This window comes from Xenopus laevis, chromosome 4L (genome assembly GCF_017654675.1).
Source record: "Xenopus laevis strain J_2021 chromosome 4L, Xenopus_laevis_v10.1, whole genome shotgun sequence".
Taxonomy (NCBI): Eukaryota; Metazoa; Chordata; class Amphibia; order Anura; family Pipidae; genus Xenopus; species Xenopus laevis.
The window spans coordinates 24,563,562-24,586,038 of NC_054377.1; the positions used below are offsets into that span (position 1 = coordinate 24,563,562).

At 40.5% G+C, this 22,477-nt stretch overlaps 2 protein-coding genes across 5 annotated transcripts in view; one reads left to right on the forward strand and one right to left on the reverse strand.

Annotated features, from left to right (window-relative positions):
* The window catches only part of atg2a.L (autophagy related 2A L homeolog), a 53,062-nt gene extending 40,012 nt beyond the window's left edge, over positions 1 to 13,050 (forward strand). Inside the window, exons 27-42 of the mRNA XM_018257569.2 lie at positions 358 to 434; positions 1,712 to 1,882; positions 2,372 to 2,495; positions 2,605 to 2,834; positions 2,923 to 3,152; positions 4,166 to 4,301; positions 4,491 to 4,700; positions 5,663 to 5,764; positions 6,826 to 6,910; positions 6,995 to 7,121; positions 7,617 to 7,689; positions 8,764 to 8,846; positions 9,460 to 9,581; positions 10,901 to 11,055; positions 11,931 to 12,083; positions 12,222 to 13,050. Coding sequence (XP_018113058.1) covers positions 358 to 434; positions 1,712 to 1,882; positions 2,372 to 2,495; positions 2,605 to 2,834; positions 2,923 to 3,152; positions 4,166 to 4,301; positions 4,491 to 4,700; positions 5,663 to 5,764; positions 6,826 to 6,910; positions 6,995 to 7,121; positions 7,617 to 7,689; positions 8,764 to 8,846; positions 9,460 to 9,581; positions 10,901 to 11,055; positions 11,931 to 12,083; positions 12,222 to 12,458 — 2,315 coding nt within the window. The 3' untranslated portion in view covers positions 12,459 to 13,050. The remainder of the gene's footprint in view (positions 1 to 357; positions 435 to 1,711; positions 1,883 to 2,371; positions 2,496 to 2,604; positions 2,835 to 2,922; positions 3,153 to 4,165; positions 4,302 to 4,490; positions 4,701 to 5,662; positions 5,765 to 6,825; positions 6,911 to 6,994; positions 7,122 to 7,616; positions 7,690 to 8,763; positions 8,847 to 9,459; positions 9,582 to 10,900; positions 11,056 to 11,930; positions 12,084 to 12,221) is intronic.
* The window catches only part of LOC108713887 (inositol-trisphosphate 3-kinase B), a 50,756-nt gene continuing 38,245 nt past the window's right edge, over positions 9,967 to 22,477 (reverse strand). For all 4 annotated transcript variants that reach the window (XM_018257570.2, XM_018257571.2, XM_018257573.2 and 1 more), the window contains 5 exons: positions 21,836 to 22,049; positions 21,457 to 21,661; positions 19,111 to 19,212; positions 18,529 to 18,600; positions 9,967 to 14,113 (listed from right to left, as the gene is read on the reverse strand). In XM_018257570.2, the coding sequence (XP_018113059.1) occupies positions 13,691 to 14,113; positions 18,529 to 18,600; positions 19,111 to 19,212; positions 21,457 to 21,661; positions 21,836 to 22,049 (1,016 nt within the window). In that variant the 3' untranslated portion in view covers positions 9,967 to 13,690. The remainder of the gene's footprint in view (positions 14,114 to 18,528; positions 18,601 to 19,110; positions 19,213 to 21,456; positions 21,662 to 21,835; positions 22,050 to 22,477) is intronic.

Sequence of the window (22,477 nt, forward strand, 5' to 3'; positions counted from 1 at the left end):
TCATGCCTAAATATTCACAAGCCTGACTAGATAGGGAATAATGTCAAAAATAAAAATACTGAATGTAAGTCAGAGAGGTGCGATAGCAGGCCAAGTGCTCATATACAAGTTATGGAACTTCGAGGTCGACTTAAATCCCAATATCTTGCAACAAGAGTACATTATTTTTTGTAATTCCTGTACACGCGTTATGACACAAGTAATATCACGAAGAACTGGTTATAACTGATAACCTTACAAAGCACCATTTATAATGATGTGTCTTTCAGGGTATTCAAGGTTCTTCTGTAATATAACATGAGAAATATTGTTGTTCTTTTTACTAACAGTGAGTTGCTGATTCTCTGTTTTTCTCAGATTATGTCTGTGTCCTGGATGTTGACCTCCTCGAGTTGGTGATCACCACCTGGAAGGGAAATTCATCCTCCAAACTGGTGAGAATCCTAGAGACATACCTTCAAGCCAGAATACTGACAATAAGGGTTGGAAACTTCTGGCGACTTCGGAAAACGAAGTGCCGCGTGTGCTTTAGTGCAGGCGACTTTTCATTATAGCGGACGGGAAGACGCGCAAAGGCAGTTCGGGGGGATTGCCGCCCAGGAGAAGAGGCGATTAATAAGGGGTTGGAAACTTGGCGACTCCAGAAAACGAAGTGCCGCGTGTGCTTTAGCGCAGGCGACTTTTCATTATAGCGGACAGGAAGACACGCAAAGGCAGTTCGGAGAGATTGTCGCCAAGGAGAAGAGGCAGAATCTGCCCATGTGTCTCAACCCTAAATGTCCAATGTAATCAATTTCTTATCTGTTTTTGATAATGTCACATGGGCCATATTCTGTACCACGGTTTTTTAGCCAGTGGAGAATTCCCCAAATCTGCCTGTGATACCTACCATTGGCTTTAAGGGAAACTGGTTATTTACAGTTTTTCACCTTCCAATGACAGGTGGCCCATGTTGATTCAGATTCTTCTCTGCCACCTAAAGAAAACCAGGAGAGAATATATGTAATGTCAAAACTATGACTATGTCTAAGGAAATTTGAATTGTACCTATAAATCCGATATAAATTTGTTTACTAGCTGTTATATTTGTTCAGCTATAGGACACTGATATGATCCCCTAGCTCTCAGTTGAGTTGCCATTTAAATACTTCCATTAGGGCATTTTGGGTAATGTAGTTTGTCCTGAATCTAGAGGAACCTTGGGTGGGGGGGACTGAGAGCAATAATGTAGACTGTAAAATAGATTGTTGCTGTATTTCTGGTGACACCTGCTAAGAGTCATATGTATTTCTTTAAATTATTTCACAACTTTTTATCTATCCTTTTTTTTTTGTATCTATAATTTCTTATCTATTCCTGTTGAGCAGTCTAAAGGGAACAGAAGCATACTGTTTCATTAACCTTGCAACCTTGAATTATACATATACAGTAGAACACTCCTATATTAAAAATGCATAGTGCAGGGCTATGTTGAATAAGTGATTTGGTGTAGCCTCTCTAAACAATAAATGTTCTAAAGCTTTTCTCTTGGAGTGGCCCACAGGAGAGGTTGTGAGAAGAACTTAATGTTCTAAAATACAGCATAACATAAATAAGGAAACTTGTAAAGAACTATAAAACTGTCTGATTCACTAATCATATTTATGCACATCAGAAACTATTACTCATCTATTGGTGCTCATTTATTTTTTTATGACTTGGTCTCTTTTAGACACAGCCTCTCTTCGAACTGCGCTGCTCTAATAATGTCTTACATATTCACACCTGTGCGGACTCTTGTGCCATGTTGGTTAATGTCATCCAGTATGTCATGAACAATGGTGACCTACATTGCCCCCCCAAAACTGAGCCTCCCACCGAGATTGCAGGACAAAAGCTACAGGTATAAGTATTAAAAATGTGTTTTCTTTAATTTGTATGTAGAGTGTATATATACTATATAGAAGGCCTAACACAGAAGACTTGTATGTACATTGGACTTTTTATTTATATCTACACTTTCCCAAATTTTCCACCCAAAAACGCTGATGTTTTAATGGAGTTACTGAAAAGAGGAATATGAGCAGTGGCGTAACTACCGGGGGAGCAGGGGGTGCGATTGGGCCAGGGCCGCACCCCCTCCAGGCCCCCCGGCAGTTTGCGCGCCACTTATTCTGGCCAGTTCTGGGCATATGGAGGGGGGCCCGGCTGCACGTCCTGCGCCAGGGCCGCCCCCCTCTAGTAACGTTGCTGAATATGAGGGAAGGGAGTCAGGAAGTATGGAATAAATATGGATTTCTTTGAAAACGCCTTAAGATATGGTCCTTTAATAAGAAGCAGAACCAAATCATTGCAGTCCAATTAAATGTATATGATCATTTCCATGTTACAGCCGCCAGAGGGTCCATCCTCCTTACCTCCATGCCTTCCTGCAGAGACTGCTCAAATTAATCAGGGAGACTTGACTGATGCTCTGATAGACACTGGAAGGACTGGCAAAGAACAGCCTGAAGCAGGTATATGTAATAAGAGTTATATGTAATGAGGCATGTATATAAAATGATGTACTGTAGGGTAAAACAGGAGGTTAAACCAATTGCTTCTTAATCTCCTGTTATTTCACAGCCATTGCTGCTGACGCTGTTCTTCGTGAAGATTCCCCTGTTTCAGTGTATCTTTTCCCAGAAGAGATTATAGCTGGTAAAAAACGTCAAATCACCTCACCATCTCCTCCCCCCCTGACTGAAGGCCGGGTATCCCAGGAGAGTTTGGGCCTCTCAGACACCAGTGGGGATAGTGAACTGACTGATACCGATGATTTCTGTATCCTTGATGCCCCTGGAATTGGTGTTCCGGTGAGGATCAGGATTTAAATGTGTTATTTTAAAATGGCTGCGGAATTAAAATGTCATTTAATGAGTGTTTTTTTTTTTTAATCTTTAGCCAAAAGATGGTGAGCCTGTGGTGAGAAAACTGGTGGATAGCCCTATTACAGTTAAAGAGGGGCACTTCTCTCGCCCTTTGGGGAGTACGGACTTGTTGAAGCCTCCAGCTAAGTTCCCTGTTCCAGATACACGCATTGTCCTACGGGAGATTTCTGTTGTATGGCATCTGTATGGTGGCCAAGATTTTGGCAGCAGCCGTCCAAACTCTGCTCGGGCACAGTCTCCAAGGTAGGAAAGTTTTGTTTTGTAAGATGTAGTACTCATTTATTTTTTATTTGATGAAACTAGTGCAGCCTGTGCTATTGTGCTGTTTCCATCTGAGCCGCCCATCTTGCTCAATGAGTGCATTTCAGATTGCAGGATGTGGAGACAAACAGAAAGCACAACAGGCCAGGGATGCACCGAATCCAGAATTCGGTTCGGGATTTGGCCTTTTTCAGCAGGATTCGGCCAAATCCTTCTGTCCGGCCGAACCAATTCCGAATCCTAATTTGCATATGCAAATTAGGGGCAGGGAGGGAAATTTGAGTGACTTTGTGAAAAACAAGGAATTAAAAAATGTTTTCTCCTTCACAACCCTAATTTGCATATGCAAATTAGGATTCGGTTTGGTATTCAGCCTGAATCTTTCGCGAAGAATTCCGGGGCTCGGCCAAATCCAAAATAGTGGATAATAAATTCCTTGCTTTGGCCACCCAGCAATTTAAAAAAAAAAAAAATCCAGGCCCTCCACCCCTTGCATGTGTTTTGGAATTCGACTTGTGGCGATACACGAACCACCACCTTATATTATAAGGTCACAAACGTATAAACCATGACCCTAACAGATACTATTGGATAATCCCAAGGATAAAGTTTACCCTCAAATTTCACCTTAATTGGTCTTCAGACTGAGCTGCCCCATCCACAGCCCTATGGGGGTCACAGTTTGGAAGCCACTGCAAGTATATTGCCTCAGCCAAACCTCCTTATCCCCTTCACACTCATTAAGGACAATAACAAATGGGGCATTTTTATACCCAATATCTTGAGCCTAGCCAGTGCAATTGCAAGCAGCAGTGTAGTAAATAAAGTCATTCAAATAAAGGGTATTTGACCCTGCTTAAATCAAAACAGGCTTTTGTTGTTTGCCAGAAACAAAATTGATTCCCTCATGCAAGTACAATATCTTTTCAAACTGTATCTGTAACACACTTTTAGTAAAAAAAAAAAAATTGTGGTCATATTTGCTTTTGTTGTAGGTCAAGAACAAGCTTTCACAATGCACGGGGGTCCCCTTCCCGATCATCAGTCACCAACCGTCCTCAAAACACATGGAGGACCCAAGGTGGAAATGGAAGGATCCATGATATTCTTATGGAGATCCAACTTACCAAGGTAAGAGACCCATTTGTTTTAAATTTATTGATGAATCCCTGTGGAAAGGGCACAGAATAAACACATTTGAATGAGACAGAATATTCTTTTGTTTGACAATCCGTGTTTTTGTGATACTGGGAGACTGCTTTCCTTCATCATGTATTCCTTGTATTAGCTTCACTTTGCCATCCTTTTTTCTTCTATTAGGTGAGCTTCCAGCATGAGTCGTATCCGACACCCTTGGGTGATGGAGAGGAGAAGCTTCACACAGGTGATCTGGATGAAATCCCGCTCGCACGGCAAGTTTTTATAGTGCAAGAGCTGGAGATCAGAGATCGCTTGGCTTCATCGCACATCAACAAGTTTCTGTATCTGTACACGAGTGAGAAAATGCCACGCCGGGCTCACTCCAATATGGTACGGGGACAAAAGCATCACAACACAAAGGGAACTAATGGTGTATGAAAAGAATGGGGGAAAGTGTGTAAGTGGGGGGGGGGGGGTAGGAGGTGGATGGCAAAGCCCTTTTAGCTCAAAATGTGTTAGTCAAACTACATGGAATATAGAAGGTGGGTATAAAATAGTAGATAAGCTGGAAACAGCCAGCAAGGATGTGTTGCTAAGGGCTAGAGAGATGGGGAAAAATTAGAAAGTAAATGCAAATATTTATGGTACAGGTATGGGGCCTGTTCTCTGGAAACCCATTATCCAGAAAGTTCTGAATTATGTAAAGTTTGTCTCACAGACTCCATTTTATTCAAATAATCCAATTAAAAATTATTTATATTTTTTGTGTAATAATAAATACCTTGTACTTGATCCAAACTAAGATATCATTAATCCTTATTGGAAGCAAAATCAGCCTATTGGGTTTATTTAATGTTTATATGATTTTCTAGTAGACTTGTGGTATGGATATTCAAATTATGGAAAGATCTGTTCTCCAGAAAACCCCCAAGTCCCGAGCATTCTGGATAACTGGTCCAATAGCTGTACTATACATACTTGGGCTGTATCCATATTAAACCTATACTTTAAAGGAAAAGTAACACCAAAAATGAAAATTAGCCATTGACTCTGATCAACTCTGATTTTATCTGTTGTCTGAACAAAGTCCCACCCTTTCCACTATGTTCAGTGGAGTTTTAGATAAAACTTATTCATATCCTGCTTCCAGAACCAGAAAAACTACTGGTATTTTGAAATACAGTCATCCAATTTCTTTTACGCGATGAAGGAATTTCAAAACTGCAATCAAAGCTAATATTATGTGATAATGCTTTTACACTATTTATATTTTCTTGTGTTAACGGGTCCTTTCATTTTTAGTAAAACTTCGATACTCTTATATTCTAACACCGATACCTTTGTCACTATAGCTCACTATTAAAGCTCTTCATGTCAGTCCCGAGGCTGGACTTGGGGGACCAGAGTGCTATCTCAGAATGTCCTTAATGCCGCTTCGGCTGAATATCGATCAGGTGAGTAATTAGCATATTCTATCTGCATGAATATCTTTCTCTTCTTCTTCCTATCACTTTTTCTTTGCATTCACGACCCAGCCTATTATATATCATCTGCTTATACTTTGGTACATACCACATCATGATTGTTAAACACCCAGACTTAAAGGGAAACTGTCATGGGAAAAAAATTTTTTTTCCAAAATGGATCAGTTAATAGTGCTGCTCCAGCAGAATTCTGCACTGAAATCCATTTCTCAAAAGAGCAAACAGATTTTTTTATATTCAATTTTGAAATCTGACATGGGGCTAGACATTTTGTCAATTTCCCAGCTGCCCCAAGTCATGTGACTTGTGCTCTGATAAACTTCAATCACTCTTTACTGCTGTACTGCAAGTTGGAGTGATATCACCCCCTCCCTTTCCCCCCCCCCAGCAGCCAAACAAAAGAACAATGGGAAGGTAACCAGATAACAGCTCCCTAACACAAGATAACAGCTGCCTGGTAGATCTAAGAACAACACTCAATAGTAAAAACCCATGTCCCACTGAGACACATTCAGTTACATTGAGAAGGAAAAACAGAAGCCTGCCAGAAAGCATGTCTCTCCTAAAGTGCATGCACAAGTCACATGATTGGGGGCATGTGGGAAATTGACAAAATGTCTAGCCCCATGTCAGATTTTAAAATTGAATATAAAAAAATCTGTTTGCTCTTTTGAGAAATGGATTTCAGTGCAGAATTATTGCATATTAACTGATTTATTTTGACAAAAAAATTTTTTCCCATGACAGTATCCCTTTAAGATGCTCATAGTTATGGTTGTCAGAAGATGAGATCATTTATTATTTGGCCTGGGCTTCCTGGGGTCCTCAGAGAACCTGACATCCAGGGTATATATAGGGATGAATATTATGTGTTATTTAGGAAATGATTGATGGACTTTGTCTTTGACTAAGACCAGCAAGAGACCTAGTGGCGCTCCAACAGGGCAGTCCAACCCTGTCTGAAACCTTCCTTTTAGGGGAGGAACTCAACTTCCATGGTCCTTCACTCATATGACTTTATGCCTCCACAGGATGCTTTATTTTTCCTGAAAGATTTCTTTACCAGCTTTGCATCTGGAATTCAAACAATAGTTCCCATGGAGTTGGGCTCAGAGGGTGAGTATTTCTGACAAAGACAATAAGAATGGAGGGGAATGTCTGAAGGTTTCATATAAAATGTTCTTTACATTATCTCCTTAGCCTCTCACCTGGATGGTCCTGCTAAATCCAGCTGTGATTGTGAGTTAGAACAGGAAACCTCCCAAGGATCCAATGAAGAGGAAACAGTGTCTCCTAGCTCATCCTGTGATCAACCGATTTACTTCAGGTACATTGCAGAGTGAAAACAAAACAAAAACCATGGATGTTTAGTATAACTAATATTATATAGTGAATAAAGTACCCCCTATTGTAAAATATAAGGATATTATAAGTCACAGAGGAGTTTCATGACCATATAAAAGTACAACGCCTAAGGCCGAGTGCTTTTATACAGGTCATGGAACTTCAAGGTGACTTCTAATATCCTCATATTTTCCAACATGGGGTACTTTATTTTTTATAATACACAAGTTTTAAGAGTCATGTTTAAAAAAAAAAAATGACATCACTACTCACCGTTTATAATTGATGACATCATCAGTCACCGTTTATAAGGATATAATTTACAAGATATTCGTGGCTTTTGTGTATTATACTAATATATAACCTATATACTTGTGACGAAAGTGATAATAGGATGGACTCTGTGGTGCCACACGGTGCTCTGGTATGTTTCTGTTTTATCTGTAGATATAGGCTTATCCTGTTGCTCTTCCCACAGAGAATTCCGTTTCACATCTGAAGTGCCAATATGGTTGGACTACCAGGGCAAGCATGTTTCGACAGAGCAGGTGGTAAGTTCTGGAACAAGATGGCGCAATTTGTGCTGTGTTTCCCTTGTTTTACAATGAAACAATGTCCTTACAGCTCTAGTTTCTTCCATTTACCACTAATGAACTGAAATGATGGGCCCACTGTCATTTAGGGTGACATTTTGGAAATAACACCTTTTTACAAATGTAGATTGTCGTAGAAGTTCAGCATTAAGGTTGATTCGGGGTAAATGGAAACTTGGGCCAAAAAAGGATGAAACATATTAAAGGAAAACTATACCCCCAAAATGAACACTTAAGCAACAGATAGTTTATATCAAATTAAGTGACATATTAAAGAATCTTACCAAACTGATATATATTTGTAAGTAAATATCACCCTTTTACATCTCTTGCCTTGAACCACCATTTCGTGACTCTATCTGTGCTGCCTCAGAGATCACCTGACCAGAAATACTACAACACTAACTGTAACAGGAAGAAGTGAGGAAGCAAAAGGCAGAACTCTGTCTGTTAATTGGCTCATTTGACCTAACGTGTGGTTTGTTTGTGTGCACCCTGAATCCTACGATCCCAGGGGGAGGCCCTTATTTTTAAAAATGGCAATTTTCTATTTATGATTAACCAATGGCACATACTACTAAAAAAGTATATTATTATGAAAATGGTTTATTTACATGAAGCAGGGTTTTACATATGAGCTATCTTTTTATAGAGACCTACATTGTTCAGGGGGTATAGTTTTCCTTTAAGTGCTAAATTATAAGGGTATTATAAAGGCCTGTGATGCAACTGGAACGGGCTAATGTATATTATCTGATTTAGGGGCTTACCATGTGCGTTACTGACCAATCTGATCATTGATCTGTGCACACCATTAAGCAGTTTTAGCCCATCAAACTTTGCTGAATTTGCACTACAGTTAATTGGGCAAAAGAGAAAACGAAGCCATCTGATAACTCCCTATTGTTCCGTGTTCTGGGTTGTGTGCTACTTATAGTTAGGCCAGCCCTCTGGATGAAATTGTATGTAGCTACATTATACTGTATTCAGGAAGTCAGCAAATTATTTTTAATATTTCTTTTTAATTTTCAGGGCACATTTGCTGGAATATTAATTGGGCTGGCACAACTAAATTGCTCAGAGCTCAAGCTGAAAAGGCTATATTGCAGACACGGGTAAGTTCAGCACATCTTATACAAAGCTTCCTGTTTAATATTCAAATAAAATTATTTTCCATTATGTAACGGCAAATTAATGGGAAACCAATAAAGTACAGGGAAAGATTTAGGTTAGTAAAAACACAACTTGTATATCTCTAATACCTTAAGGGTAAGGTCACACTGTGAGATTCGGGGGGATTTAGTCGCCCGGTGACTTATCGCCTCTTCTTTGGGGCGACGGCTTCCCCCTGTCTTCCGCCTGCTAGTGCTACAAGGGTAAGGTCACACTGTGAGATTCTGGGGTATTTAGTCACCCGGTGACTAATCGCCTCTTCTTTGGGGCGACTTCTTCCTCCTGTCTTCTGCCTGCGGCATGGCACTTGCGGCACTTCGTTTTCCAAAGTAGTGAGGCATGGAAGCAGTTCGGGGAGATTAGTCACCCCAAAGAAGAGTGACTAAACCTCCCCGAATATCTCAGTGTGATCTTAATCCAAGATAAATGCATTGTACTATTTAGAGAGTTTAGACCTGAAGTCCCTTTAAAGGTGACAAAGATACTCGACAAGTTAAAATATACTTTTTACCATTTCAGTTAATGTTAACTATAACTTGCCTTTAAATATTTCAGACTGCTGGGAGCAGACAAGGTTGTATCGTATGCGCTGAATGAGTGGCTAACTGACATCCGCAAGAACCAGCTGCCGGGCATTCTGGGAGGAGTAGGGCCAATGCATTCGGTGGTACAGCTATGTAAGTAAATGATGTGTGGTTTAGAGAGTACTCATAGTAGCTGGGCTCTGAGTGTGTGAGGCATCACTATCTCATTCTGTTTGTTATATAGTTTGCAACAATGCCTGGCTTTATATTCATTAAGTTCGAATATTCATAAAATAGACTTCATTTGCATAAATCTTTCCTTATGCCACTGCAAAAGAATTACTGTAATACGATGTATTGGACAATGTTCATATTTCAGTCATTGGAGGTTACTGCCCTCTCGTATACCCCGTGCCTCCATCTTTCCACTACATTACAATGTAACTAGGAGCTATGAACTCAAGGAGTAAAATAACTGGGGCTGATACATTACAGCGGAAGTGGATATTTTCATAGCAAAAGAAAGGGCACAGAAAAAGAAAATTAACATTTTTATTTGCAAATGAAAGGCAGTTACCATTTATACAGTTGAATCGTCACACAATTTTCTTCAGATATATAGAGAAATCCGTGTAGAGCTGAAGTCGGCCTACAAGGGAAGCAGAGGACAAGCACTGACTAATACCAAGGGATTATCTGATCCAAATGGCGCCCTCCTCCCAACCCACTGGCCTTTAATTGTACCAGGTGCAATTGCGTTTCTGCATTCAATTTCTGGTTATGGGGCAATAGTGACAATTAGAAAACTAAAAGGACAATATTGAGAATAGCTCGAAATATAAAACTAATTGGCACAGAAGAAATTAAAAAAAAAAAAAGAGTTTAGATGTTGCAACATGGATTACACTTCTAAAAGAAAAAATAGAATTTGAAAGCAAAACTGCAGTGGAATTCTACATCCTTAAATAATAACTGCAAATCTCTACTTTGTGTACATTCACTGCCAATCTTAATTCTTTCACATATATCCATAGACACACGGTCTCATATAAATATTTACACACCCAAATAGACCCACACAGATTTACCACTGTGCCTGACCTATAAAAAGCAGCTGGAGCCATTTATTTCCCCACAACAGGTGATGTGGTAGAGAAGATTCATAAAGCTGTGGCATCACTGATCAGTATGGCAGTTAGTCAAGTTCGAAGCTTGAAGGATGCCCATATTTTTCACAAAATTCCTTGGCATGGAGAGGGGAGAGTAAGCTAAGGAAATTGAAGCACTGTTCTTGGGTTTGGGAAGATTAGTGGTAGGGCAAATATGACCTTGAGAAGGCCACGTGCAGAGCTACTTTTGCTACAGATTGTTTGTAAGAATGGCATTTCTGTAGTGTACAGTCTCATCTATACATTGAAAATGTGTAAGCTCATTGGCCACTCCATTTCCTAAAACCAATTTTTGTTTTTCAGTCCATGGTGTGCGGGATCTCTTCTGGCTACCCATTGAGCAATATCGGAAAGATGGACGCATCATCAGAGGTCTTCAGAGAGGGGCAGCATCATTTGGTACCTCCACAGCCTCTGCTGCATTGGAACTCAGCAACCGGCTAGTGCAAGCTATACAGGTACCAGCGACTAAGCCATCTGCTGAGAGCCAGCCTTAATTTCTTTAAGTAGTTGAACTAACTCAATAAAAAAAAAAAAGAGAATGTAGTGTTAAAGGGACCTCAGTAGGGTTACTTTGGTTTAAAAGCCATCTGGAAAGCTGCAGGATCAAAACATCCTACAGTGGGTTAAAAGACACTTCAATAAACAGATTAAAGGGGATGTAAATCCAAACAGAACCTTTAAAATCAACAAAGCAAATGTAATTCTCGGCAACTTTCTAATATACATTAACAAAGACTTTTAATTCAATTTTAAATGTGATTACTATAAAAAAGCAGATTCTGTATTTTCTTTTTGTTAATTTCTGTTTTGACTACATGAATAATATAGGCATGTTTCTGCAGTAAGTTCTCCTCCAGCCAAGACTCTTATTCCCACAGAGCCTTGCGTGTTCCCTGATATTCACAGTTCTGTTAATTATAGAACAAGCAAGGCTTTGTGGGAACTGGAGTGTGGGCCGGACTACTGCTACCTTATATGAATTATACTTGTAGTCACAAAACACACTGCAAAAAAATACCAAAGGTGGAAGAATTGGTGCTTCCAGCAATAATTACATTTACAAATCTCTGTAACAACCATTGAACTTTGGTGATTAATGTATGTTGGAAATATAAGTGTTTTTAGTATGGAAGCTTTTATTTGGGATTAGAGAATGTTTCCTAAGGTTTGTACCAGGGAGAGTAGCAGCACACTCGGCATTATGCTATGTAAGGGGTGGAGTATAGTGCAGTTGTTGGTTAGCACTACCCTTGAATAGAAAAGCATTTTTGAAAGGGAGTCCATTGCTCCTGTCGTTGCCTGTTCTCATGAAAACGTCTATTTTTGTCAGGCCACAGCAGAAACGGTGTATGATATACTGTCGCCAACCCCACCGGTTTCGCGGTGCGCTCTAGATATCAGACAGTCTCGGAAATTGAGGCGGGGTCAACAGCCAGCGGATTTGAGAGAGGGTGTGGCCAAAGCATACGATACTGTTCGGGAGGTAAGTTGACAACCACTGCAGGTAAATATAAATCTGAGGCCCGGGGCCGGTGCAGTGGTCCTGACCAAATATAGCACAAGATGGCAGGTGTTCGTGGTAAGCCGTAAAGACCAGCAATTTTATTCTGCTCATTTACAGGGTGTCATTGACACAGCCCATACTATATGTGAAGTGGCTTCTCGTGGGCACGAGCAGAAGGGCCTGACAGGAGCAGTAGGCGGAGTCCTGCGTCAGATTCCTCCCACCGTAGTGAAACCCTTTATCGTAGCGACCGAGGCCACATCCAACCTGCTGGGAGGCATGAGAAACCAGATCAGACCCGATGCCCACAAGGAGGATGCTCTGAAGTGGAGAGCAGATGAAGGACAAGACTGAACATATTTGTTTGTTTACCCTGAAGTGCCAAAGGAATGCTGATAGGAGTATAGAGATGAACAAGTCCCCCCATGAGCTGTGTGTTCAACTGGCCTTGCAAACATTACTGTATGGTTTACCCATCCCAACCGCTAAATTCTTTACTTTGTACTAAAATTAATTTGCACAAATTTCTTAATTTTTTCCTAGCAAGTCCTCATAGTGCACTGCTGCACTGTATTGCCTTTTCTTAACCGGTCTCCTGTAACCTACCTTCATGCCAGAACCTCTTGCAACTGCCCCAACCCTAGTCACAATGCTATTAACTTCCAGCCCAAACAGAACGGTCTCCCCACGTCCTCTGAGGCTGAGCAACGTACTACTCCCCTTGCTTTCAGGAAAGCCTCATCCTACAGGACATCACACGTGGATCTTGCTGGATTAAACAAAGCACAGGAACTGTCCATTCAAGGGACTTGGAGCAAATCTATAAGCCTTCTTCTCCCACTACAGTGTGATTTTTATAGCCTTCCCTTCCTCTCATCAAAAGCTTTTGTCCTCTTTGGAGGCCAATTATGTATAAATATATATATATATAAATACAGATTGTAAAGGAGTTCCAGTGTGGCATGCATGTGAGGCTGGCACTGTCCTTGCCAGGGTGTATAAGAATGCTGGCTGTGTGATGTTAAGACTCAGAATTAATAATTTTGTATTCAACAGAATGTGGATTATTGAAACAGTGTCCATTTGTTTCTGCACACATAATGGTATAGTGTGTGGCATCTTTCAACTCTCATTCTTACTATACAGCCATAGAGCCATGCTGCTGTTGGATCAAGTCTCACAGTGAGAGTGCTCGGTGCTTGTCTAACTCAGCACAGTTCCCAAAGAAAGGATAAGTCTTGGGCCCTCTGCATACTTGTGTTTTACATTCAAGAACTGACATTCTGACTGTGTGTAAATCACACCAAGGATTCTAACAACATCTAAACGATGCTATACACAAGCACTAACATCTGATTCTATATAAAAGCCCTCTGAGCAACTGCTTTTGCATATAAAACACAAGTATTCATGAGGCCACGGCCTGTTTCTTGGTGTTGACACCATCTGAATGAAGATGAGCCTTCTTTCTCCCTCTCTAGCTCTCTCTATGCTAAAAATGAGGTGAAGAGGCTCTGTGTGGTAATGACTGTCGGATGTGTGCTGCTCCCTGTCATCCAATAGTCCCAGAGCATTTCTCCTGACAGTCACAGGTCCCTGCTTTTTTCTAGCAGTGATATATTCTGTCCTCTTTCACTGAATGTGGCCCCTAACTCCTCTCTTGTTATAATCTCATTGCTCTTGTGTTTCGCCATTTGATTCTCCTGGTCTCCGCTTGCTGAGATCTCATGCCTGTCGCATTTCAGTTTTTCCCCTTCCTCTGCTGGGGCTTCCACTGTTTTGCACAGGATCTCCATCATGTCGTCCATGCCAGCTATGGTGTCCCTGATGGTGTGAGTTAGGTTCCTTAGACCCAACAGATATCCATCCTCGTGGTTTCCGCGCTCCCAGACTATATCATGGCGCAGTGTAAGGTGTGTAGGTGCTGGGGACGTCTTCCCAAAATCAATCATCCACACGTTTGAGAATCCACGACGATCATGAACAAAGAGGAGGGAACTTCCGATCACCTGAGTCAGAAGAAATATGTTATTTACTCTATCTATAAATACCATCTCGGTACAGGTATGAGACCTTTCATTCAGAGGGGTCCGTTTACTAAAGCGCGGTAAAAATATACGCACAAAATATAGACAAATTTGTCGCCGAATGTGTTTTCGCCAGTTTACTAACCTGCGGTAAATATAAATTTGCAAATTTTCTTGCGCAAGAATATTTTTTTGCCAGTTATCGCAGTTGCTGAAAATAACGCTACGTACACATTAATGCCCGGTTTACTAAACAGTGAAATATACAAAATACATAATTAAAGGGATACTGTCATGGGAAAAAAGAGTTTTCTCAAAATGAATCCCAGCTGCCCAAAGTCATGTGACTTGTGCCTGCACTTTAGGAGAGAAATGCTTTCTGGCAGGCTGCTGTTTTTCCTTCTCAATGTAACTGTTATCTTGTGTTAGGGAGCTGTTATCTGGTTACCTTCCCATTGTTCTTTTGTTTGGCAGCTGGGGGGAAAAGAGAGGGGGGTGATATCACTCCAACTTGCAGTACAGCAGTAAAGAGAGAGTGAAGTTTATCAGAGCACAAGTCACATGACTTGGGGCAGCTGGGAAATTGACAATATGTCTAGCCCCATGTCAGATTTCAAAATTGAATATAAAAAAATCTGATTGCTCTTTTGAGAAATGGATTTCAGTGCAGAATTCTGCTGGAGCAGCACTATTAACTGATTCATTTTGGAAAAAATTTTTCCCATAACAGTATCCCTTTAATGCCAGAATATTCGCAAAATTATACCGCCATCTAAATAGTGGCAGTAATTTATTTATTTTTTTCTCAAGGGGACAGGAAATATCCCATAACACCTTGTTTTACCCATCATTCTGTTCCTGTTGCCATTCCTGACAGGAAAAGAGAGAAGTGACAGGATAATCAAAGATGATTTGGATTATTCTTTTTTCTGCTGATACAGCAGCTTTTTCAGCTGAAAGACGATTTATTACGGCTAGGAGGGACCAAAGGCTTAGTCAGCCTAGATTAAACTACATTTATATGATGCACACAGATTTATTGGTAAAACTTGTTTATGAATTTTATTAATAGGATTCTATTGGCAGGGGGTAAGTCTTGTGACTGGATGTATTGAAATGTGGATTTATGATACATATAAGTTTGATTGGCTGAAATCTGTTTACTGTGTTGTTGATACTATCTATAAAGTTTAGCAGTTTTGCAGATACATATCTGGCCATAAATCATGCCATAATATACGCCATAAAACAAGACTCTTTGATAGCATAAATATTCGCAAACATAATTTGTCGCCAGAAAATTCAGAACTCGATAAAATTACCGATAACGTAAGCTGGTTCGTCAACATAGTTACCGCAAGTGATCGCAATGACTTCTGAGCGCATCGCTATTTAGTAAACTTATTCGCTGCGAATATTCTGGATGAAAAATATTCCCAGCCATAACATGTGGAAGCTTATTTTCAAATTTACCGCTTTTTAGTAAACGGACCCCAGAATGCTTTGGGATCAGGTGATTTGCACTTTGTATTGATGCTAGGTTAGTTAACATGAAATCCAGAATTGCCAATTTCCATACTGTCTTATATAGGGAGGTTCACCTTTAAGTTAACTTTTAGTACATTAAAGGGCATGTAAAGGCAAAAAAATAAAATCCAGTTTTACTTTCTTTAATGAAAAAGAAACCTATCCAATATACTTTAATTAAAAAATGTGTACCGTTTTTATAAGAAACCTGACTGTATGCAGTGAAATTCTCCCTTCATTTACTGCTGTGGATAGGAATTGTCAGATGGTCCCTAACTACTGAGCAGGGAAACAATCATACTTATGAACAGCAGGGGGAGCCCCCGCCTTACTTCCCAGCCATGCAGAACTCAAACAGCTTTGTTTATGACAATCCCTAAGCAGCCCAGACCACACTGAGCATGTGCACAGTCTTGGTCTTGCAAAGATGTTTACCAAAGTTACAAGATGGTGACCCCCTGTGGCCAACTTTGAAAGCATAAATTATTTATTTGATTAGGCTTGTAGTGCAGTAAGTTCATGTTTATATTTAGTATACAAAATACAGCATTTCTAGCCTTATTCTATTTTAGACTCCACATGCCCTTTAAGAAGGCCAATTCCAAGCAACTTTTCAATTGGCTGTCATTGTTTTTTATTGTTTAAATTATTTGTCTTCTTCTGATTCTTTCCATCTTTCAAATGGGGGTCTCTGACCCCATCTAAAAAACAAATGCTCTGTAAGGCTTCAAATTTATTGTTATTGCTACTTTTTATTACTCATCTTTCTATTCAGGCCTCTCCTATTAATATTGCAGCCTCTCATTCAAATCAATGCATGGTTGCCAGGGGAATTTGAAACCAGGATAAAGGAAAACCAGTGTTGAAGGTGCAGAGTAGAAGGTTACCACTGTGTATGGTGGGCCACGACCCAGAACTTCCGCAGAGGGAGTAAACACCAGGAAACATCAAAAGGAGGCTGGCACAAGACAAACTACACCGAGTAGAGATGCAGGAGCCTGATTGAAACCCGAAACGCGTCAGGCCATTGCTTTTAATTATGAAAAATAAAATGTGATTTTTTTTTTTTTTTTTTAACAATCCGGCTCCTGCTTCTCTACTCGGTGTGGTTCGGCTTGTGCCAGCCTCCTTTTGATGTTTCCTGGAATTTGAAACCCAATTGCCAATATTTCAAACTGGAGAGCCGATGAACAAAAAAGCTTAATAACTCAAAAAGGCAAATAATTAAAAAAAAAAAAATTGAAAAGTTGCTTAAAATTTACTAAGAGTTAACGTAAAGGCAAACCGCCCCTTCAAAATGTGTTGGTCTAATTGTTTAGAAGCATGGAGCCAACTGCCACAGCCTTCCAAGTGTAACTGTTTGCCCGGTGCATTTACTTTGGCAAACACTGTAATGGTTCTGGCATATGCCAGTTCTGACAGCCAGTGCTGCCAACATTCTGAGATTAAAGGCAGATTTCAAACATTCTTTCTATCTATGGCTCAACACTGCACACAGATTTATAAAACATCAAGGGTCTCCTTTATAAACAATACCCAAAGCTAAAACCAGCAATATGCAGCAGTGTGAACTGGCAAACTCCGTAACATCAGTTTGAAAACGAGCCCCAAAGCCCATGATGACCCGGCCCAACCAAATACTTTCTATACAGCTCAGGATAAATACACTAAAACTGATTGCAACGTTTTCTTATTGGAGTGCATTCCACAGTTCTTGAAAGGGAAATGCTACATGCTTGGAATGCAGCTCAGTTCTCGGGAAAGGCAGCACAGGGATTTTAAAATGACACTCAAAAGGGAGATTGCGTAAGCAACTGTCAATATTCCGTTGGGTCTTTGTTACACACGGCAGTTGTCACTTAGTGGTCAAATATTTGCGTGTGTGCACTAGTAATAAGTTAATAAGAGTATTCATTAAACACCGGTGCCTATAAATTTAAGGACAACTAAAGCACAAAGGGGTTGTTCACCTTTCAGATAACTTTCAGTATGATGTAGAGAGTGATATTCTATTCATTTTTTTTTATTATTGAAGGTTTTTGAGTTGTTATTCAGCAGCTCTTCAGTTTGCAACTTCAACAATCTTGTTGCTAGGGTCCAAATTCCCCTAGCAACCATGCATTGATTTGAATAAGAGACTGGAATATGAATAGGAGGGGAGCTGAATAGAAGGATGAGTAATAAAAAGTAGCAATAACAATACATTTGTAGCATTTCAGAGCTGTTTTTTAGAAGGGAGTCAGCAACGCTCATTTGAAAGCTGCAAAGAGTCAGAAGAAAAAAGGCAAATAATTCTAAAACAATAAAAAAAAATATGAAAACAACTAAAAAATTGCTTAGAACTCTCATTTTTACTTTCTTTAATGAAAAAGAAACCTCCAATATACTTTAATTAAAAAAGTTTATATAAGAAACCTGACTGTATGCAGTGAAATTCTCCCTTCATTTACTGTGGATAGGAATTGTCAGATGGTCCCTAACTACTGAGCAAGGAAACAATCATACTTATGAACAGCAGGGGGAGCCCTCGCCTTACTTACCAGCCATGCAGAACTCAAGCAGCTTTGTTTATGACGATCCCTAAGCAGCCCAGACCACACTGAGCATGTGCACAGTCTTAGTCTTGCAAAGATGTTTAACAAAGTTACAAGATGGTGACCCCCCTGTAGCCAACTTTGAAAGCATAAATGATTTGTTTGATTAGGCTTTGTGGTGCAGTAATTTCATGTTTATATTTAGTATACAAAATACAGCATTTCTAGCCTTATTCTATTTTAGACTTTACATGCCCTTTAAGTGCAATGCAATCTCCATCAACCTCCTTGAATTGAACCTATGCCTGATAATCCCACATTTAGCATTTCACTGACCTCATGAGTGCGGAAGAATTCGGATTCCTGAAGCACCTTCTCCATGTTCTCTAAACGGCGCACATATGCCTCCTGAAACGGGAAAATGTTCCTTTTTAGACGTTTCCCACGTGTGGCCACCAGGTGGTACTGACATGCAGGCGAGGAACAGTGGTGCAGGAAAAACTAACAGTTACAGCCACAAAATGGCATTTTGACCCCAGCACTTCAGATCAGGAGTGTCTGATTAGGATCACCCCTTCATTATTTTCCCTACTGTAGATGTGACATATATATTCAATTGCAAAAGCCGACACTCCCCTCTCGTAACAGAGGAGACAAGTCTGGTTACATTCCCGAGATACTCGCATTGTAGCTGCACAAATATATATCCAGAAATGTCAAAGTGGGGTCACTCACCAAAAACAGAGGCAGCTGGGAAGGGCTTCAGGGCAGAGTGAGGGATTAAGTGAATGTCTTGACTTGGCCAATCGTGCAGGGAGTGTGGGCAAAGTACTGAAACTCTGAGAGTACATAGGGGGTGCTTTATAGGTTTGCTTAGAAGAGAAATACATGTACGGCTGTTAGGGGGAAGTTACTCACAAGGATGTTCTTCTGTCCTTTTGTAAAGGTCACAAAGGTCTCCATGATCTTCTCTCTGCTCTTCATTTGTTTAAAGTCTTTATGCACTGGTCCGCCTTCAATCTGTCAATCACAAGGCAGCAAGAGTTTGAATTGGCCCCTAGACTGACACAGAACTGAGAGAACGCTTACAAAAAAACGAAAGTGTTTTAAAGTAATGAAAATATCATGTAGTGTTGCCCTGCACTGGTAAAACTCATCTGTTTGCTTCAGAAACACAACTAGATAGTTCGTACAAAAAAAAGCTTCTTGTCTAACAATGGTAGAAATTGAAAAAAGACTATATGGCACAGGTTAAATAGTGGATAACAGATAACACCATTATGTTCTACAGAGCTTATCTGTTATTTACTGTGTAACTTGAGCCTTTTCTCCTTTCAATGGCTGCCCCCATTGCTACACAGCAGCTTGTTTATATAAACAATAGTAGTGTTTCTGAAGCAAACACACCAGTTTTACCAGTGCAGGGCACCACTGCATTATATTTTTATTACTTTAAAATGCTTTAATTTTTTGAAGTTACTGTTCCTTCAAAAGCCAGGACCGCATAGTCGAATCCATTGTTACTTGCTCCCATGAGGAATACACTTCTCTGTGTGCTAATGTGGTTGAGGGAAATAGTTATTACTAACTGTTGTTACTTGATTGCAGTATAAGGTTTAGGGCACACCTGCAAATTCGGGGAGATTTAGTGGCCCGGCGACTAATCTCCCCAAACTGCTTCCCCGTGTCTTCCGCCGGCTTTAATGAAAAAACACCTCCGCCAATGCACTAGCGGTGTTTCGATTTCCAAAGTCGCCCTAAGTTTCTTCACTTCCGGGGGAAGACACTGGGAAGCAGTTCAGGGAGATTAGTCACCCCAAAGAAGAGGCGATTAGTTTCTTTGGCGACTAAATCTCCAGATGTGCCCTTACCCGAATACCCGGTGTAGTCAATTTCTAACAAAGGCCGAGTGCTGCAGCCACTGACGGCCCTGCCAAGCATCATCTTGATGGTGGTTGTAAATATTTGTTAAAGGGGTGGTTTGCCTTTAAGTATGTTACAGAAAGGTAGATTCTAAGCAACTTTTCAATTGGTCTTCATTATTATTTTTTTTTTTTAGAGTTTTTTCAATTATTTGCCTTTTGCTCTTGACCCTTTCCAGCTTTCAAATGGGGGTCACTGACCCCATCTGAAAAATAAATGCTCTGTAAGGCTACAAATGTATTGTTATTGCGAATTTTTATTACTTTTTATTCAGGACCTTGACAATTTATAATCCAGTCTCTTATTCAGATCAATGTATGGTTGCAAAGGTAATTTGGATCCTAGCAACTAGACTGCTGAAATTGCAAACTGGAGAGCTGCTGAATAAAAAGCTAAAATAACTCAAAAACCATAAATAATGAAAACCAATTGCAAATTGTCTCCGAATATCACTCTCTGCATCATACTAAAAGTTAACTTAAAAGTGAACAACCCCTTTAACTTTAAAAATGGCCCCTTTCTTGGAGCTCACCAGATCCTCATCTGTTTTTAAATGAGTGATGGGTGTGTCCTAATGGTTCTTGCCAGAAGCAAATTAGGAGGCAGGTAGCCAATCACAGCCTTACATTCACACAGGAAAAGACTATGGTTCCATATGAGTTGCTCCTGTCTGCTGATTGGCTGTTATCCTACAACCCAACTTGCTGAGAGCCACCAGCCTGCACAAGTAGAAAAGCAGCCAACAGGAAGTGGAAGAGATGGGCAGTGCCAGTAGTTTTTGGGGAATTTTTCAATAAAGTAGCACAGAGCACAACTATTCTAAGCAAATTCCTTCTATATTTAGAAGAATATAATGCAATGGCACAATCTTGTTTTTAACACAATATGTTTCCTTTAAGGGGCCAGAAATGCAGATTTGATAGTAAGGTTGGCAATAGAATTTCCAGCAAGTAGGGGAAATAAACGGCTGAGTCGTTCCTCGCTGTCGGCTCTTTAAGGAATGCGTTTTAAAAAAAGATGTTCCTTTCCCACTACTAATATTTGTATTGGAAAAAAACACTGTTCACCATAGCAACCCAGATTTTGTAGTATGAATTTGTGTGATGTGATAAAAAGCAGCCCGTACAGCGGCAAATAATGATCTAAGCTAAATGCAGGCAGCGTGACTCCACTGCAAAACTAAACCTGTTCAAGCACACAGTAAAACTGCTGGCTTTTCCCCAAGCTTCAGAGCTGCACCAAAATGAACACCCAAAGCCCTGACAAAGGGTTAAATAATGATCCTAGCACCTATGGAGCTATGGTTACACACAAGTTCTGACTTTACTCGTAGGTACTCACTGTGGCACCTTCAATGCGGAAACCAAGCAAAGCGGTGGAGCTGACCGTCTCCCGCCACTGCATGTAGCGAGGCTTTGTAACGGCTCTCTGCAAATGTTCTACCTCGGTTGGGGCAAAAGGGTCCACTTTCACCATCTTGCTATACAGATCTTTCCTTGGGGTGGGTTTCAGCAGTGCTTTTTCAAGCTCTTCCTCCAAGTATGTCCTACAAAAATACAGTTTGTTGCTCTTTCAATGTAAAAAAAACCCATGTCGACAGATCAATTTACTTGACTTTTATTGGAACATAGGACTAACGTCTGTCTACCTATCAACCTCTCCCATAATGTTCCCCGTGCTGTGATTTATTAGGATATTTAATGCTATCATGGAGCTCTACCTGAAGCCCATCTTGCAGTCCATGATGCTAGGACCTTCCAAGCCCATAAGTAAATCTTCCATTTTGATGTAGGTTTGCCCATCCCTCTCCTCCACGCCTTGGTAGCTGGGCACATATGGGCGGAGGGCGTCATCCATGAGTGCAACCAGACAAGCATTTTCTATGGGACTGAACTTCTTTAGGATGTGGCCTCGCTCACTTGCCTTGAAGTTACCTGGATGGACATAATCAGTATTATTAATGATTTGCATAGACCGCCTTCATATTTGTATTTTACGGTTAGAAAAGAGAGACCACTGGCTCTTTGGTTTGCAAGCTTTATATTTCTATATGTGTTCATTTGTAGGTTTGATGAGCTAACACATATAGCTACAGCCATGTCACCTTAAGGACAGAGACACAGTCAGATTCAGTGAGATTAGTCACCCGGCAACAAAGCTCCTCTTCTTCGGGGTGACTAATCTCCCCAAACTGCCTTCCCACCTGCTAGAATGTGAATTGCCGGCGGGATGGCACTCTGAGCGCTTTGCCTCACGAGGAAACTTCAGGCATCTTCGAAAAAAAACGAAGTGCTCCGATTACCATCTCACCGGCGATTTACATTCTAGCCGGCGGGAAGTCAGTTTGGGGAGATTAGTCACC